Source organism: Varroa jacobsoni, unplaced genomic scaffold (genome assembly GCF_002532875.2).
Source record: "Varroa jacobsoni isolate VJ856 unplaced genomic scaffold, vjacob_1.0 scaffold_1446, whole genome shotgun sequence".
Classification (NCBI taxonomy): domain Eukaryota; kingdom Metazoa; phylum Arthropoda; class Arachnida; order Mesostigmata; family Varroidae; genus Varroa; species Varroa jacobsoni.
In genome coordinates this window covers 230,202-250,634 of record NW_019214348.1, presented here as the reverse complement: position 1 = coordinate 250,634, position 20,433 = coordinate 230,202, and the positions used below count along the sequence as shown (strand labels likewise).

Below are 20,433 nucleotides of genomic sequence, written 5' to 3'. Positions count from 1 at the left end.
AATGGGTCGAGATTAAATGGGCAGTTGCAGTGTTGGCAATGAGAAAAATTATAGGATTAGAGGCAAGGCAGAGAGAAAGTAAACCCGTTTTAACTCGTTTACCTAATTATAAACCTAATTCTTATTATTTTCTTGATAGATATATTGTTTAGCGTTGACCTACCTTTTTTTATTACCTCTGTATTAAAACACATACTGCACAGTCAAAAATTAAATAAATGTCGATACTTCTACGGCACAATTTCACTTCAATAATTACTCTACTAGAAATTACGATAAATGAATACGCAAGAAATATATTTAAGTGTTCGATTGGTATCAAGAAGCAGCACCGTCCATGCATCTGCGGACGATTTAAAAATAGGTAATTTCAAGAAAACTAAAAATCATTGATTTAAGTTATAATGAGTTCGGTGAAGGGACGGCGAAAGGTTTCAGGACCCACTGCAATCTCGAGATCTGAATCCTTATTATTATCAGTGGCAAATATTCTCATTACAGCCCTCGACTGCTCAAGAGTTGTATGCAAATTTCACAAAAGAAAAAACCTTCCACTGTAACCAGCATGGCTGGATACAGATCAGTTGATTGCAAGCATTTCTCAAGGCAACTGAAAAATGGTAGCATCGCTATCGATTTCTTATTAAAGCATCCAGCGCACGATTGAAGACTCAACATGGCGTACCTTACACCCACGATCGAAACTGATCCAGCTGCGATCGAAGTGTACCATACTATTTCATCAATTAAAGTACAAATGATTTTTTGAGCGAGCAGAAAAAACGAAAACACTCGTAGCATACAAAACTGTTAATTAAACATTTTTTTGCTGAGAAAGATTCCTCTGTGCTTCTTGCAAAAAAGAAGCCAATGGCTGAGATTTTTTTTAAGTATTTAGTTGAACCATTTACGTAACGAATGCTCCTTCGATCTACCTTCAACCATTTTTTTAACTTCAGCCAGAGCACATTTTATACCAGAAATATAACAGAGATCATTTCGGCCGCTTTACGAGCAAGGTCTTCAATGGAAATCATGGTATTAAGAGGCTTCAGCTGTAGAACACGATCAATCGACTAAACAATAAAGAATACCTGAAGCGAATGTGATATAGTTATTTTACTGTAGCAGAATCTCACTGGTGCCCCTAGTAAGGATTTTCTCCGTTGTAGTTACTTGACTTTGTCCACATAATGTGCGGTCCTGTTACTTGTGAAAGAAGGACCGCGATTATTATTATTCCTATGTGAAAATAAATTTGTGGCTTAAGTTTAAAGCTGGGCGTGGAGGCAGTTTATTTCGTGATTGACTGCAGTACTGGACATAAAACCCGAAATATTTATTTTTATTCTGTACTTCAAAATGAACGTTTTCATATTAATTGTCAAAAATACATCTTACATCTGCTAAATGATTCTCTGTTTTAAAACGAATAATAGCTCTAATGACCTGCCATCACATATTATTATAGTTAGATTAGCTTCATTCCGATCCCCAACCGTCGAAGGACGATCAGATCCAATCGGCAGGGCAATTCTCGGTTAACTGAAGCATTGCCTAGCAGCTGGACTGACAAATTTGCAAGTAGCGACAGCCGCTGCTGTAATTTAAAGTAAACGCCTTTAACTCGCATACCTGTTGATTTGGCATTAATTCGAATGTCCTGAATCATTTAGGCTATTAGTTATCTCGTATGGTCTTAACATGCCCTGATTAAGCTTGCCAAAATGTACTCGCTGTTGAACTTCCTTAAGAATTCTACGGCCTTGAACCCCCCACCGGACTTTATTTTCTTCGATTTAAACCCTTCGTTTTCCAAATATTTATGCAGCTACCTAAGTACACGCTGTCCTGACGTATAACGCCTACTGCTACAGCACATGTTTCCGCAAGATTACGAAAGGCCAACTAAACAAAGAGGTTCGCACCTCAACGGGTAATTGACCCGTTTCTGGGTCGCCGAAGCAGCGCTTACATAGCACATGAAAGTGAGGCGCCACTCCGAGTTCGTTCCGTGCAACTCCATTGGATTGTACAATGTTTAAGTGTCGTCTCTAATTCTTGCTGGCTACTCAAATAATGTTTCATTCTCTACGGCATTTTTCCGCCGGCAAATCCTTAGCACACCTGCCACTGCTATCCAGTTTTCCTACAACAGCCATCCGCATGGTTATTTGCTACGAATGTTTGTGAGTCTCTGATTAGCTATGAAATGTTTGGCTCGTCGAAGCTTTTTGCGAGCGCTTTGTAGAGGGCGCTGCTGTGCTCGATTTATTATTGCTGAAGTAGTTCGCGTCTGGATGAGTGTTGTGAACTGAGCATATGTCTGCCTTGTCGGCTGCTTCTCGGTTAATCTATCGTCTCTAAAAACTTCCGGAGAGAGCTCGCTAAACACTCAAACTTGTCCGAACGTTGCTTGAGACGAGACTCGGTGGTTCCGGAAAAAACCCGCTCTAGCATAGAGGATTATTTGGAGTTCCTTTCACACTTATTGTTTGCCGCCATCATAGTGGTTTAAAGGTGACAGTAGCAGTTATCGCATACCTGTAGGGTCTGCAGGCAGACCGTCCGCCGCTATTGACTATTGAAGCTAAGGAGCTCGAACTGGCACAAACTTTTATAGCTACGACTTGGAGTTTACATTAGAAATCAACGATTGTTACGCAACGGCGACGACTTTTTTGTGCGATATTCAACCGAATTTGAGTTTGCACTACGGCTCTATATATGACTTTGAACAGTTGCTGCTGTCATTGTTCACGCTATATTTATAGTGAGTCACTAACTTTCATTGATACCGAATATCGACGTGCCTTGCATCGCCTAGCCAGTTAGACACTGCTGCCAGCAGATCAAGGGTACTTCGCGAATCTATTCCTGAGTAACCGCTCACGAAGAAAATGCCAATACCACTTTAAGTTACGCCGTATAGTGAGTGCTCCGATAAGGCGGGGCGCTGCGCGCGCTTTCGTTGTGCACATCTTTAAACGAGCTATACTCAGAGCGTGTCCGTACGGTAAGTCAACAGGGTACCTGTCTGTCTGTCTATAACAGTCAGCACACAGAACGAGTTGGATAAGAGTCTCACTCGTGCCGCCGTCGAACTTCATCGATTACTAACCGCCATTAGGAGTAGAAGGGTGTTTCTTTTGAGTTATTTGATCGACGCTGAAAGGAGCACCTCGACTGGCCAAATGAAGGTGAAAACGGCAGACAGAGGCCACCTCTGACCGGGGCTTTACACCAAAAATCTTTGTTAATCTTAGGTGATACGATGGTGCGTAACACTGACCAACACCCCCTAATGATCGAATACTGACAGAAGACGACAGATTCTTTTTGGGCTGTAATGAATTACATGCAGTTTACCCAATGTTTATCTCCTTTCTGTTCCGTTTCACAATTCATAATGAAAAGTTAGTGAAAAACTAGAGTTAGAGGGAATAATTAGGTTTAACTCAGACGCCGCAAAAATCGACTGCACGTAATCAGCGTTTCTGAAACGACCTTCTTACAGATAATGAGCAAACTTAGCGAAAGTGAGCGAGCAGTGAAACAACACAAGGAAACCATCATAGTGCTATGCAACTTGCATTTCGAACGACTGTGAGTCTGTGAACCTATATAATTCATACCGAAGACGAACTACATGCTGACAAACCAAACTCAGATTGGTGACATCACGGAGTAAATCGTAAACGGTAAACGTGTAAAGTGTCACACTCCACCTGGGTTAGTGACGTATTGTAAGATCCTGTTTTGTTGTTTCAGTTAGTGTTGACTTTGCCAATTACGGATGGCTCAACGCTATTAGGCCAGTACCTTAAAACGTATTTCACACTTTACCGCGTCCAAGTTCCCGCAACCGCAAAACAACTCATTATTTTCTTCTACCTCATCAAAGAATACGTAGGTGCATTGTAACAATCGATGGTTTAGAAGTGTCAGGAAGCGTAAATCATGCATTCTGCGCAAATTTAATGGTCTATATATTGTCGAATAACTTCAATTTAGACCAGTTAACCATAGCTATGTAAAAAAAACAGTTGACTGATTTGAAAACAGTATCGATAGATCGTCAGGTGCTCGTAAACTGATTCCTCGAAACCGGACAAGCCAAACGATCTCACTTGCTCGCGCTGATTACAAGTATACCTACGACACTCATATACAGGGTAGTGTATCTGAAATGGTAATTTTTATCATGTTGCCACGACTGTATTTCAGCAAAAAGACGAGTATTTCAGTAATTCTCTACAATATTTGACGGTTATTTTTATTTAATATAGTCCACGAATACTGTTTCGATCCAGGACCTAAACTACTTACTAGTTATCCATTTTTATCTCGCAATTAATTTCTTGATAATAAGCATGCAACAGGCCTAATCGGTAGGAGTAAACTCGCAACAAGCTACTCTCAAAAGCGCTGTATACGAAAAATTGCAGCGGAATTTAATCAATCCGGCAAAAGGTCAAACGTCCTAAGTATGCAAAGGTTTAAAGAGGGCTAAAAAGATTTCAAAGGTAGAGAAAACGCAAAAAAGACTTAAAAATATTAATCGATGGTACTTTATTGCAAATCACATACAAAACTGACAAAATCGACATTAACTTCTGTATGAAAAATCCAAGCATGTTGGTAGTGGCTTTTTGGATCCCTTTTTGTCTATTTTCGAACTTTTTTAATCTAGTCCCTACCAAGCATTTCACTGTCTGCTCATAGAGATCTTCCTCAGATGCTTTAAAAGCTGCATGAAAACTATCAATAACGCAGGCCGTCAAATTCGGACAAAAAGAAACATTCTTATTCTTGAGGATACGCCCACCGCGGAAAATTGGATAATAGTTAATAGTCGCTTAAATTTTAAGTTACGCACTGTTTTTGGCCATAATAGGTTTACTCTTTTGTTCTAGAAATAACTGCCTTTCGTCTGGTAGCAGGAGTAATAGATGAACACATGTTTGTCATGAATAGTAGCTTGCCAGCAAAATTGTTCCCAATTTGAACACAGCATTACTTTGTAGATACGTTTTGCTATTATAAATTCGTTAAACCCGAGGCTGTGGTTTAGACAGCCAAGCCATTAGTTAAAAAACACGAGCGATCGTTGCCTTAAGCTTCGTTACATCAATACATCGTAAAAAACCTGTTTGACTAGAAGATCTTCTTTTTCATGGAACTTCAGATAGCGTCCGGCCGTTCTGTGAATGAACTTTACTTTTTTTTTAAGTGAACGAAAGAATGAATCTAAGGCGAATTAAGACATCCTCTCCCAACTTGATAAGCAAGGCCTTGAAATATAGTTGTTCAGATTAATTTTTATTGATCTAGTATCATTTAGATCGGTGTTAGTATCAAAGATCAGTTTAGTTAGAAAACGAGGAAATCTCAGCAAAGGTTAAGTATGTGTGTCCATGAACCACAACGCGGTCCTTTCTTGTACATCTTGTATTATCCCGACTAGTCGGCGCGTTTTCAAACACATGCTTTTAGTAAGTGACGAGTCTCTTGTATAGAAGTAGCAAGCGAGATTGATACACATGGTTTAAAGTTATTCGAGTGTAATATGTGTGATACCATTCAAATTAGTGTTAGGTGCCATGAAATATGTTCCACTTTGATAAAGTATTATGCTTAAGTTACCGATATCATTTATAAGTTGCTGTTGGTTCGTACAATCGCTCCCTGCAAGTATTGAATACAGATGAGGAATAGATTTAGACGTAAATATCACATGAGAGTCATTAAACCAGTTCTTCACTGTTTTCCAATTCGACATACGACATTACTAACAATGTTAATAAACAACATATTCTCCTACTCACTACAGACACCAACACGAGTATTTTACTATATATTACGATCCTGCCAGTCCCTTCACCAGTTATTCAAAACAGCGTTGATGCTATCGTATTGAACCCAACAGCATTGACTCTCATAGCAGAGATAAATGACATTCGTATGGGTAAAAACAAGCTTTACGGAAATATACCATCAGATCGTAAGTTGACCTTCCAGCAATGGCCGATTTCCCACGCGTCTCCATAGGCAAGTCTGCACACTGTTTATTCTATATATGGAACAAAAGTATAATCAACTAGATGTTAAGCATTCTCGTTTTCAAAAGAGTCGTGGGGCATCGTGTCGAAACAATGGACTGGCCGGTACTAAATATATGCAGTCTATTATAAATAGAATTGTCTATTGTTCCCATGCAGACGAAGCAGGATCGATGATGCTTTGTGTCGCCGTACATTTATTTGTGCTCGTCGCTAGGATACAATCTTTTGACATCGTAGAAGCGAAGTCTTTTGGTGAGGGCATCCTGTCGAACTGTAGAGCCTTCTTTTGGACAATGCTCGTTTCGTGATATGCTGTTCCTTTAATCCCTGGCCCTACTCTGGATCCATGAAGTTTTTTGGCTGGAAGTGAGTCGACGACGTGCAACAGCCTCACTCATAATCAGTATTTCGGAGGAAATCACGAGAAAAATGCCCCACACTCAGTCCGTATGTTATTGACCCGCTTTTAAATCGCGTGGAGACATTACGTGCAATTAATATTATGCCATTAGACTTAACCATACAAGCAATTACTCCTAATACTGGAGTAAACAAAATTTTCAATATTCATTGTTGTTTTGTACTTGTAATATTCTATTTACATATATCGTAAAGCTGAGCAATGATTTTCGTCATAGTGAATGCATTGAGTGCCAGTTGTGCTTGTAGAGTGTAATCTAAAATTGCCCTACGTACATGTATCATTAGCTTCGTATTTGTCAAAAGTTTCAAAATAATCTTAGTGCGCGAGCAGTTGAGAGGGGCTTAAGTACTATATTGGCACTTCTGAATTGATTGTGCTTCCTTGAATATTTTTTATAATTATTACTTTATGAGAGTTAACTAGCGAAATTTTCTATAGATCAGTTAAATTTGCCTTTTGGGAGATGGTTTTTACCATGCAGATATTCAGCAAGAGGGAGAGCAAGCATTCATTGTTTTTAATTAAGGAAAGCTTTTTTAGAGGGTGTAGGAACGATTACGACCCATTTTTAATCTTGAAGTATTACACAGAGAAGGGATTGATCTACCGTTTGTTTAGGTTATAAAAAGATTTTACATTATCAATCTAAGTTGCTCACCTAAAAACTAGTCCACAAAATACAAACAGATAGTTCGGTCTGCTGATCATTACCCTCGAATATTAATGAGGGTTGGGCATCTTGTGAATGCCACCAACCCATGCTACTACTCAATAGAATGCATTAAGTACATAGTAGTTAATCGAATGCGCTCATTTGTCAATCCTTTTATCCGTATTTCTGGGGTGAATTAGGAGGCAAACAAATATGTTAATTACTACGCACGTGTGCAACCTTTCATATATTTCCGCTTGAAGTTCAAACATGCTCATGTGCCTAATAATGCAGTGTTATTTTAGTCGAATAGTGGGCACCGTGGGGCTGTACGGAAGTGCTTCGAAAAGGGAGAGGGCGCTAGTTTTGTAGTGGTTATCTTCACCTGAAGACTACTTAAATGAGGAAAATCGTTAGGTGCTCGATATAACTGAGCCTGGATAGGATTTGACTTCGGCTAGATTTTGAGCCTAGTTCAACCTGTTTTCAAGTTAGTGTATGATGATGCAGTAGTTTGTCCTAGAGCATAAAATAGAAATTCCGGTTGCACATTCAGTGCAAATTTTCCCAGAGACAATATTAAAAATGGACCAGTATTTTCTTTGAGTACCAGAGACTTTTTCACGCAAAAAATTTACTTGACAGGCAGTTCATTCGATTCGTAATATACGAACAAATGCTAAAGGAGCGAGTCGTGTCTAGCAGTGGAAATCTGTTATTTTTAATTAGCGGGCAGTATTTTATAAAGTTTACATTAAACATTTATTGCAGTTTTGAACATACATTTGTACTCCTTATAAAGCAGTCACGATAAATATGTTATGATAGCCTTTGCAAAAATTTAAACCAAATTTGTAAAATTGTTCCACAGTGTAATTGAAATTATATCTTTTAATTTTCCAGTTCTATATAATGTGATCCTGACAAATGGCCAGCTAAGTCTGTCTCTATAGAACCATGCCTAAAACTTCTACTGCCTTCAGTTTTAAAAAGGTGAAGGATACATACGGACTCCGGAGCAACTGCAAACAATAATAGGATACAAAACGCCACATTTCAAAAAATGCTTCTTGTTAGCGTCTTTATACATTTTCTCAGACGAGTTCTTAGTCCCTACTAATGACTTTATTTACGACTGGAGAGAAATTGCTGGCCGGTCTTTGTGATGTGGAAAGGGTGACCAAACTTTCGGTTGAAAGCCGCTATTTCTTTTCTGATAATGTTGATAGCATTATTTTTATAACAGTTTGACTAATAATGGTAATGTCTGACGTAGATTTGGAAGATGGGAGCTCTAGCCAATGGCGAAAGTGGCAACGGCAGCCTTTCGGCCGTCGAGATGCCTGAAAGGGTGACCGCTCCCCAGGACGAACCGCAGCCTATCGAGGAAGAGCTCCTCATTGCAGATACCTGGGAAGAATTGGACGCCGCGTACAAGATGGACCCTGCCTACGAGTACCCACCCGAGTACGGTAAGTGTAGAATATCCTTATTTATATATCCGTATGATGGTGCAACAGTATCTTTGGGCCACCATTGATCCTAATAATTGTCCGTGCTTTGCCAACAGGAAGTCTGCCTTGATACTGCCCCTTTAGTTAGTAAGTAAATATGTTAGCGCTATGCCGTGGCATCGACGTCATATATATAAACAAAACTTACGTAACGAATAACTGTTGGGAAGGTCTTAGACGGCGCCTGATAAACTAGACAAGGCTACTATAAAACCTAAAATGTTAGCATGCGAGATCCATGTAACTAAATGCCACTCCAACATCGAATCTCGAATAAATATTTCGGTTATATTGTCCTCCGTTTATGTGTGTATGTGTGTGTGTGCTATTGTCTTAGTAAATCCGCAAGCGACGCACTTACTAGCAATCACTATGCCAACAATTTCTTGCAGAACTCATCATTGACATACATGCAGGTACTTACTCAAGCACATTGTAATTGTTGTCTGCGTTCAATATCCTTCACAGACGGAAAGAGACTTTTCTATTGTTGTCAAAGGACATATACGTTACGTAGTGTAGCATGAGCTGTGTATGCTTGAGAGCATCCGCATGACCGTTAACTCTTATTTTTCTTCAAAGTAATATTGCTTATTGACCATAACAAATAATGATGGTGAACATGACAAAAACCTGGTTATTTGTCCCGTCGTTTACAATCTATAAGGAATAGCACTTCTATATACACCGTTTAGCTATCGGTGTAAGCGTTGAGCCTGAGCGCCCTTGGGTGTCGAAAATTCACCGCAACACAGGAGCCAATTATTATGAGCTTTGGCCTTAAAATAAAAAAAAATGTGCAACCAGCTAATACTATAGTAGAAATAGGCAAAAAGTATCACCTGGTCCGGCTGTTGCGTCCTTTGATAAGTATTGAAAGAACATCTGGGGCACGAGATTACCTAGACAATTCTTCTCGCATGCAAGTTTAGTGGAGAAGATCGGTGGCATTGAATGCATTTGTTAATGCCGAATTTCCGTATTAACCTCAACTATTGTTCTGCTATAACAACGATATTATAAACAATATTTTGTCGGTAATAAGTCGAAAGCGGATCAGTTATGTTGGTATGGCAACGCGCAATACCTTTAGATCATCGAAGCTGTGGGTACTGTGAGCTGGGCAATGAGGCTTAGCTCATTATATTCGTAAATTAGCTCTACTTCAGGTGGGTTAACTGCGATAAAACTGTAAGAACTGTAAATCATATTCTTTGAGGACCCCTTTCAAAGAGGAGTGTAGTCCCACAAGGGTTACTGTGAAATAACTGGGCACTTCAGGTCAAAGCAGGGCCTTTCAAAATTCTTATAAATTCTGCCACTAGCAACAATGGTTTTTTAACTAGCATGTTTTTAATTGTTAATAATACGGTATAAAAATATAATTACACTTTATACGTATTCTATCTGTTTTTTTTTTTTTTCTATAAATTGATTTTACTTTTCGATTAGATGCAGATGTTAGGCCTGTAGTCTTATACAAATTTCACATCTGGGTTTCAAATAAAACTTAATAGTACTTCTTTAAATAGTTTTCGCTGCTAACTCCAGTTCGTGAAGCACATGAAGGCCAATAATTTGTGACGTAAAAGAACCGACTATGAGAACGAAAACAAAGAGGGAAGGAAAAAAGAAACATTACGATGAGGCCTTTCTATATAGAGATAACCTGTGCCGTAGAATCGAATTAAGGTTGAGGCACATTGTAGTCCAAAGGCCGTGCCCTGGCCACGGTGCCTTCAGGCTTAACTGTTTGCATTCATTCCGTACTGCAACGGTGGCAACTATGGAACTGAGACGAATCGTCTTAGACAAAACGACCAGCCCATATATTCAGGCTGTGTGTGCTTGCTGCTTCACTGTTTTGTGATGACTAATGCGTAACCTGTGTTATCGACAAAGTGTTAGTGTATATCGAGTTGCTTTTTTTTTTTGCTGATCTTTCAACTTGGTGTTGATGGTACAGATTCTTCGCACGAAAATTTAAGGAAACTACGTCGATACTGTTAGCTTCAAAGCAGATAGGCAGGGCATATGTTAATAGACGCTGAGAAGAGGCACGGCATGAGACATGTCAACCCATGTTACCATAGAAATGGTCTTGTCTTAGTTTTTTACTGCTTATCGTAAATTGATTGTCATAATATTCTTTTAGAAAATCATAATCAGCCATTTTTAATTTCAGTTCATCTCCGCAATTCCCGCTTACGAAATTTGTTAGGGCTTAAAACTTGCATATCCACAATGTGGCCACTCTAGAAACGCCTACCCCAGTGTTGTCAATTCAGACTAAAGGAGCCGATAACCCACTGAATATCGATTCCCAGTGAAACGACCGGGGTCTGACCAATACCAATATCACCCAGGGCCGCGCTGTCCAGTCTTGTTGTTACGCATTTGTAGACGCATGTCCGTTGTGAAGTTTTGTATATGCGAGACCTATTTCTTTCTGAACCTGACTGCTTGCGGCAAAAGCAATTTAAATAAATCCCAACTTTGCTGTTTGCATTTACAAGAGGTTCCTGCTGAGCTGATTTACTCATTTTAAACGGATCCATTTGCTACCACTTTACGGAGCAGATGAATAAATTGAGAAGCCTGTACTCGACCATTATAAACTAGTCGTTGACAGATTCCTGAGAATTGCCATCAAATTTCTCGTACCAGAATCGTATAACAACTTGAAAGACGGCCATCTTTAGAAGGACGTTATATCGATAAGAAACGTGTGTCTGTGATTGTGCTTACCGGTCACATGTGTGTTCAAAAGAGGTTAAAGCGTAATAACGGAAGAAGTTAGTTTGCTATTTAATTTCTGGATAATTTGAATTATGAGTGATATTACCTTATTTATTGCTTTATATTTTATGCGTGCTTGTATACATAGATCTACGAAACGTATTGTACACAATTATATATTTCTCAAAAGAGTTAAACCATAATAGCTATAACTCTGAAATTAAGGTAAAATTGTGCGAAATTTCGTGTAAGTAACACCGTACATAATTAGACTGAAACATTTACGCCGGAACAAAATGCGATAACGAGAAAATAAGGAAAATTTTTATCGAAATGTAAAAATAATTTGCCCTAGGACCGCTTATTTGTTGTCCATTACAATGAGGTTTGGTGTAACGCATAATATGTAAATTAGATGCGTTAATAAACTAGTTGCGTTGATCTTTCAACAAAAAAATATACATTATATTAAGCCTGTAGGTCATATTTACTCTTGGAAGCATTTATAATAGAAGGAAATACAAACAAGAACATTTACCTTTTATTCGACTCGTTAAGCCACTAGATACAGAGAGATAGGTGTCTACGATTACGCAACATAGATAGTAAGTAACAAACCGGGCCCTGATCGCGATTTACTAATCCAGCATATCACAAGAGCCTCGTTATCCTCCAAGAAACCAGTGGAGTTTCTAGAGATCCTTTAATCCTGGGCATCCTTTCAGCCAACGTCGTAGACAAGATGGCGTAAATAATTCACGGTCCCCTCAACACGAAGTAAGTTGCCGACCCTGTTTCACTCACTTGTGCGAATTGAGAACGATCGCCGGTTATACCCACGGAGCACCATCGCACAATTCGCGCTAGCGAATTCGGGCTGAGCGTAAGTTGTAGGGCTGGCCTGTTTTTTGCTCTATTTATGGTAACACGCCAAATGATTTATTATAGCATTATGCTTTTTACTGAATGGTAGAAGCTTGCTTTGACGCTCAAATGTCTTTGTGGTGTAGATTTGCATTCATTTTCATGGATTTTTGCAATGGCTGAAACTAATCAACACCAAATGAATCTATTTCTGTGGGACGACTTATGTGTAAATAGCAGAAAAAAACATTACTGCGATTTGTTGGAGCGGATTGGATAAAAAGACCTAACGAAATCGTTTACTGCGGTATTCACACTATTGTTACGCTTTGCTTGCATCTGACAATACTACAGTATTTAGCTGCTTGGAAACGCGTACTTAGTCAGTATCACAAAATAAGCCGCGACTAAATTTATGTACAGATATGAATATCTGTACATAAATAAGTAATTATACAAATTGCTGCGTATAAATTTTTAGTATTTGTTATTATGTGCATACACAAAAATCTACTTACCACTTTCTTTTGCAAAATTCTATTTTATGTTAATATCCTAGTTTTTGTATACTGCCCGCATGACTGCACATAGACATCCAAAACGTAAAAATAGACCCAGAAATAGACAGACTCATTCTAATAGAGCATCTAACCGAACCGAATAGCCCAGAAGTATGTGTTCCGCAATTATTTGATGACGGGGCCTATTTAGTGAACAGTTGGGCCGTCCTTGACGCTACTCCATGGCCATTAGATAACCTCATTATTTTGGGGTCTTTTATCCTCTGTCCTATGTAGGAATTTCCTTTCTGCTTATGCCGGATAGCATTTGCCATTTGGCACATTCGACGAGCGCGAATTCCTCCAACGTGTCACATGCGTTCAGCCGTAGCCTCATGTGGTTGTAAAATTTTTCTCGCGTCTATTACGTTAGTAACCACAAGTTACGGATCAAAGGTATCTCATATCGTATTAAGGGATAATTATTAGCTGAACTAGCGGTTTTATATATTCAACGGATGCATCACTTAGATGATGGCTGCGTAAAAGATGCAGATCGTTGTTTGTCGTAGTTCACATATAAACATTCATTAACATTAATGTTTGACGAAAATCTCAATTATAATAATATTCATTACAGGGTAATTTTCATCTAAAAAAGGCTACAGCTTAAGTATGAAAAGTAGCGCATTTGGTAACGAGAATCTTCGAAAGCATCTATAAGCTAAAAGGCGCAAATCGTTGTAGACTGCTGATTCCAATGACGAAATCAATCGGCCCACTCGGAGTTGCAGTGTAGATGCAGAAGACATTTGATATGAGAAAAAAGAGAAATCTACTTCGCGGGACCCAGAGAATGCCCGTACTCGAGATTACACAAATATCTAGTGCGGTCAGCAATTCTAGCATTAGCTGAGAGATATGAAAATCAAGAAAGGAAAGCACCTGTGGGATAGAAGTGGAAGGTTGACAGAAATAAAATCAAAAAGGGTCGTCACTATAAGAGAGTGGTGTCGGCAATAAGGAATTATACTGAGGGGCGAACCTGAATCACTGGTCAGAAGCCTTATCCCAGACATAAGGAAGTGGCTGAACGGTCCGTGCAAAAGAAATAAATTATTTGCAACAAAATGCACCTGGTCTACAAGTGAAATTTTATGACAATGACGACTGCATCTACATAGCAATTAAATAAAAGCATCTATTAATACTCTGTTGTAATCAAAACAAAAGCAAACAAAAAATCTTGCCTTCGACTCATTGAAAGCAATACTCTTTTCAGCGGGCAAACAACTATGTTAGCTTGTGTTTTCGGAATCAGTTAGGAGTTACGGAATAATATCACCCGATAAAGGCTCTAAGGTCACTGGATTTATTGGTAATTTTGAGCACCAAGGCAAGGTTATTACACTTTTTTTGATGAAGTCACGCACATCACCCTAAAGTGTGCTGTAAAAGATACTTACCGTCGTGTGGAACAGAAAATCATACCTCGTTGATTGTCCCCTCGAGTTTTACCCATCTAATACTGAATGGCAAATCGGTGGAGCGTAAGGATCTTTTCTAACTGCTCGAACTGCCAAGCTATCCGCAAAGGTATACAGATTCGCGTTGATGCTTCTGTCCGCTTCGATGACTCAAGTGCTGTTGTAATTATGGGAAGCAACGGAGAAACACATATGCGGTCCCAAACGACTGAAAGATGGATTGATTCAGTACGGTGTCTCTTTGAAGAATATGGCCATCACCATAGTACGAACTAAGCAGAGTCGATATTATGTAAAGCGATGCTAGTAAAGAGACGTATGCCAATAACCTGCTGTCAGCTGAAATACTCAGCAAAGTTAGACAGCGTATGGTTTAGTGAGTCGGCAAGATCGCTTTCTAGGAATTGCTCTGGGTCTGGATAGGTTCTAGCAAAGGCTGAAAGCAATCAAATAGATGTCAGTCAACGAGGAACTCGACGGCGGAAGTCATGTCTGTTTGTTGTCGCAGTTAATATACACTATTTGCTAGATTTTAACTTTCAGTGAATGAGCGAGAAGCAGTAAAGTATGCGGTAAATGCTAAGTGCTGCGGTGCGAGATTGCAGGAACATATGTTATATATAGGAGGAGACTTAAAGCTGTACCTATCAAAAAAAAAAAAAAAACGTTCAAAATATCAGGGTTGGTCTTTAGACCGTGCAAGAGGTATTGTGAGATTCTCGAATTTTTAGCCACTAAAAAATTGCATCACTTTCGAAGGTTAGGGGTGACATGCGTGCCGAAAAATGTCACCCTATGAACGATTGTGTTAGATCGCAAAAAATTACAAAAAAATAAAGTGAACAGAACAATCAGCCATAGATTTTGCTTATTATATTTCTTTATCTTATGGCCAGTTACTTTGTTTGTATGTATCTACAAATGTATATACTACTATTGGTGATAGTGGTGACCAGCGATTTCACGTATTGTTTCCAGAACTTACATGTTTAGCCGTTTTGTCCTCGCTGCCCACGAAATAGAATTATTCGTTTGATTTCCGTCTTTCAAATTAACCATAATCGTACTACAAAACAATTTTCTAATCCACAACAGTATGTGAACAATATGCTTCCACTTGTAACATCGGTAATAGTTTCTACAATGGCTAATGAGACCTTTTTTCTATCTTAGAACTGTTTCAATAAAGCAATATGCCTGTGACCTCGAAACCTCCAACGCTGTTCAGGTGTTCTCTCCAGCTGTTTTTGTGAGTTTTCGTTTCAAAGCTTCAGAAAGTTCGAGGGCCCCTTGCACGGGCTTCTACGATAAGTCATAGTTGTTTAACACGCTGAGAAAAGAGAAATATCACTGACTTCGTAAGGACTTTAATATTGGTTTACTCTCAGTGCAGTACTTCATCGACTTCCACACACCAACTTAAGGGAAGTTTTTTTTCGACTTGCGATCGGATTTAACCATATACTTTCTCAAGTCCAGCTATTGCTACTGGGTTTAAAGTTTTTTTGGTAAGTCCAACCACTCGGATCGCACTTTGAGATAAAACCCTTCTCGCGACGACTGAGGTTTTCCGATCCAGCACGACTCTTACTGGATTGACCTTCTTCCTCATCGGTTAGCCCCGGTGATATTAAGATCCTAGAATGATGAGTTGTCACCGCCAGTACGTCCATACTACGATTATCGCCAGCTTCCGCTGTCGCTGCACGGTTTCGTGAGAAAGCAATGAACTCCGTCCGCATTCATTCAGTTAGGTCGATTTTGATAATGAAACCTTGCAACACATGCCCATGCCTTAATGAGTCTTTATAGAGCAGTGTTATTTTGTGGATTTAAATTATGTAGTTGGACTGTATCATGCGTACAACTGTGATTGACTAACGCCGGTTCATGGATAGTGCGGGTTACTTTGTCTCGGTAGAAATTTAAGGTCGTATATTGCGCTGTTGTTGTCTGAAAGAAAGGCCGCAGGACCGTAAGAGCGAAAAAGGTAGGTCCCAATGTAGAAAGTCTAGAAAAACAAGTTACCCTATAGAAAGTTAATTGGAGACATAAGGTATTTCGTGGAGTTAGTACCGTTGCAATACCAAGGTGATTCCCATTTCGCCCGGCTCATGCATCGATGATGTTTCACTCAACTGGTAACGAAGCATACTTTTCCGCATAAAAGGTACTTGTTTTACATATATTGTCACTAGATTACGTAATCAAAGTATTCACGAATTATTAATCATACGAGTTGTTAGTCCGAATATACCACTCTTTTCAACTTATAAACGCTATCAAATCACTGGAAGCCTTCGAAAACACAACCATATCGTTGCACTACTTCATGGCGTTATATGGCCCTTCCGTATGCGTATTTACATTCGCAGATCCTCATGATATCACTGGTGTCTTTTAGCCGCCTATTCTGAGGCATGGCAAATCAAAAGAACGTCCGCTTTGATCTATGCCATCACGATTAACTAGCTGTCTTATTACTTGCTCCCTTGAGTACTGCCTTGTCTTACAACCTGAAAGGCTCCTATTTGTTTTGTAAGGAGATCTGCTCCTGCCGAGGCAATGAACGCCGGAAATAGAGGGTAACAGCCAATCGCCATTTCGTTCCTTCGTTACTGCCGCTCAACTCTTAAATAAGTGATGTCATCCCTGTGTTCTTTTCTGGTCGGTTACCGTTAGCGCCGGCTACTTCTTTTTGCCTCCTCGCACGACGTCTGATGTCAGCGCAGCTATAGCTGATGCCCGTCGCTCTGAAACGGTGGACTGTTGAGCTTCACTTCATTCTTATTCTGTTTTTTACTACCAGCGCGTCTGTCATCAGCATTAATGACAATCATCAGTATCGTCATCTGATTTCTCCTTTCTTATCTTTTTCGCTCAAAACAGGATGCTCATTTGGTCTCATCCCGTACTTCTTTACCCTTGCTTTCCGCGTGCTTTTCTGCTTCTCGCACGGCGTTTACGTTATCTTAGGCGCCTGACGCTGCCACGTGAACCTGTCAATCGATCGAACTAACGAAACGGCGTCAGCTGATAGCGGCAACATCACCGGAAGAATTCTCCGGATGGCGGTAGCAATTGGAGTGGCGGGGTTGGCGTACAAAACCCAGTTCTGTCCGACAATGCTGTTCGCCCACAGGAACCGGCAGCTATGCAAGAAACTCTACGTCTATTGCCTGCAGTGGTGCTACTGAAAAATAATGTCCGTCTATACCATACAGCAAAGGAAACGTTGGTTAGTAACACAATTATTAATATGGTTAAGGGTATCCAATCGTTGGGATGTGACGGTTTTTGATACGATTGTCGGGTTGGTCTAGTCAGCCATGTGATGATTTCTGAATGCTTGCAATGCAATGAAAATACTACGTGCTATCTGTCTGCCTGCGTGCATTGAATGAAACAATGACTAACAAATTGAATAGCAACTATGATGAGTGGTACTTGAAACGAATATGGATAAGCTGTACTATAAGTGAAAAATCCTCTGAATATTCTATCAGTTGATCAGGAGCAGTGGTGGCGTGACGATATAGTATTTGAAAAGTCTGTACTTCAATGATGCACTTGAACCGACTCACCGTTACCCTAATGAAACTCCTAAGCAAAACACTGCCGTCTGAGAAGCAGACTGCGCATTCGTAACATGCTTCTGCAAAATCTGCGTGCTAATATCTAAATCAGTTCCATTAATTTGTTCGCATTACGGCGTGGCATCGCCAGTCAATACTTCACAAGCGACGTAATAGCCGGATACGGTGTAGGCACAGTTTGTCAACTCAGAGTCACTCATACTCGCTTTCATCGAGGCCAATGGACGCTAACGTTCAGTTTCGCGGCATCCTTGTTTGCCTTACGTCTCTCTCGTACTTTCTGATCCTTCCGATTCGTCTGCGTACATCTGTATGTCGACTTCTGGATATGGCGGTGTCAGACCAGTAGGTCGCAGACATCTCTCGCAGACCATTCTGGAATAGGTCACTATTCTAGATAGTACGCTGCGGTCATGGCGTCCATAAATAACCAGCCATCTCTGCTATGCCAGTATTGTGGCTGCGCTTCCAATGTTTATCAGCTGTTCGACCATCCACATGTGCATAGCAGAAAAAACATTATGCAATCCTACCCATAGGATTTTGGCGGAACTATGCGCTACCGCAAGGCTCAGTTCGACCCGGGTAATTCCTCCCATGTCGCTATCTAGTGACCCCAGCAACCGATTCATCGACAGATCATGGTAGTATGCGTCATCTCACCACGGCTGCAGTAGTAGCAGCAGCAACCGGAGCTGAAACTGTAAAGGCCGTTAGTGACGAATAGAATTATGCCACAACTTCTAAACGTCATTGGCGCATCTTCGTTTCGGAGGGAAGACCCGCTGTTTAGCTGCGAAACCGTGCCGCGACTTGCGTGAAACGCGCAAATTTCACAATGCCATACAGTCAATTTCAACGAAACGCATGACACTAAGTAATAATAATAACAGGAACGATAACAACAACAGTAACTACAACAGTAACAACCACAATAATAACAACGACAGCGCTGGTGCGAAAAGAATCAGTGGAAGAAACGATCAATGCATAGTGTTGAAGTAGCGAGCACAGCTGCAGTAAAAGCATCATTAATAGTGAGCGCCCGTTGTGTGTTATGCCTTTGATGTTTACGTCGACGCAATGGCTTTCCTGGTTGCTGGCACTATAGACGCTGTCGCCGTACTAGAGAGTTAGATTGCTTGCGATTCAACCGCTTGCCAGGGAGGGGATGAAACGATAACGCTGGGTAGCCGCAACACCGAACTGTTGCTAGAGTCAGAGCGTTGCTTGGCTGTGGTGTTTTGCGCGAAGCGACACCGACTAACAAAGCATCGTTGAGCGCCAGGCGATGATGCGTTGGAGCGCCAACGCCGAAATAGCCACCCACGCTCTTTTGGTTCGATTCGCTGTACTAAGGTATCTCAGTAAACCCTGTGTTTACTCTCATACCTCCGGTAATTATAGAACGTTGTTATGTCATTAACTATTCTTTTGAGCGACCACAAAAGGTTCAGCTACAACAAGCACCACACTTATAACATTACGTGCTATGATGACAAAACTTCGTTAGTCACAGTTAAACACTGTTATGATTATGGAGCCATGCTGCTCTTATACGAAGCACAGACAGTGAGCGAGGAACACAAGGCAAGCTCGTCCCTTCAACGAGCGAAGATGAATGACTGGAAGATGACGACTGAAGACGTCGTTGACAACATTAGGTCATTGTGATTTCGCTTGTCACCTCAGCGTTGGGATTCGCTCTAGCCTCACACCTTTACCAGGTCTTTCTTCAGCGGCGCTCGACTTCTGGAGAACGTTGGCGCATTCTTGGTGCATTGTCAGTACCGTTATTGCTCTAAGAGAGGGGAAACATCCATACCACAAATTGCACGCATCACACGACCAGTGCACAAGCAACAAGTTGGTGCTGACACAGCCTACAGGTGACTTATGGGACCTACAGCTGACGACGAATCGAGGCGGCCATCTCTGGTCTGTGACGGATCGAAACAATTGCGAAAGAGTGAAGAGCTTATACGGGGGTAAACGAGAGCCAAGGAAGTCACCAATGGGTTAGAGTGTAGAACTCAGGGGACGTGCAGCAGTTTTTGCACGGAGGAGGGATGAAAATTCTGTAGCAGATTCTGTAACGGCTGCAGCAGGAATTTGGAGGTGCGGTTCAGGGGTGTTGGATTGGACTCCTGTCGTGATATATTTGGCTCGGAATTCGGCTTAAGGGGCTTTTGAAACAAGAGAAAAATTCGTCGGTGTGATGAAGTGCCAAGGTGTAATTTCGAAATTGGAGTAAAGTTTAGAGCAGGAATTACAACGGAATACAGTGACTGTTTATTTCTCTCAGCGGACCCGCTACTAATTTCAATTGTGCTAAATGTATATTATTGGTATTGGGTTGTGTTTGAACGAGTCAAGCAAAGGACTATGTGTAGTTCTTGCTTAATAGATTGTTGCTGCTATGTCTTGCCGCAAGATCGAGTCCTTAGGCGGAAAACCCGAAAAGGTAAGGGCAGAGCTGTCTAAGTTCCTGCTAACTGAGTATGAACTTGTTAGCTAAGACGAAAGATATCAGAGGTGGGTCATTTCAGACGAGGATGTGGCATATATAAGAAAGTATCATGTATGGATGCT

At 40.5% G+C, this 20,433-nt stretch overlaps 1 protein-coding gene and 1 long non-coding RNA gene across 18 annotated transcripts in view; one reads left to right on the top strand and one right to left on the bottom strand.

Annotated features, from left to right (window-relative positions):
• Window positions 1–20,433, top strand: part of Ctl2 (Choline transporter-like 2) — an 81,677-nt gene that overhangs the window by 15,508 nt on the left and 45,736 nt on the right. For 9 of the 17 annotated variants that reach the window (XM_086972367.1, XM_022850151.2, XM_022850153.2 and 6 more), the window contains one exon: window positions 8,418–8,613. In XM_086972367.1, the coding sequence (XP_086828493.1) occupies window positions 8,418–8,613 (196 nt within the window). Of the gene's footprint in view, window positions 1–2,348; window positions 3,017–3,056; window positions 3,278–3,517; window positions 3,733–4,562; window positions 6,513–7,609; window positions 7,632–8,044; window positions 8,135–8,417; window positions 8,614–20,177; window positions 20,306–20,433 lie in introns of those variants that run through there. The other 8 variants (XM_022850154.2, XM_022850156.2, XM_022850157.2 and 5 more) reach the window with 8 other exon arrangements.
• On the bottom strand, window positions 14,110–17,962 carry LOC111270120 (uncharacterized). Its single transcript, XR_002686145.2, has 2 exons — window positions 17,830–17,962; window positions 14,110–17,456 (listed from the first exon to the last, which is right to left on the bottom strand). It is a non-coding gene; the product is annotated as an uncharacterized LOC111270120 (long non-coding RNA).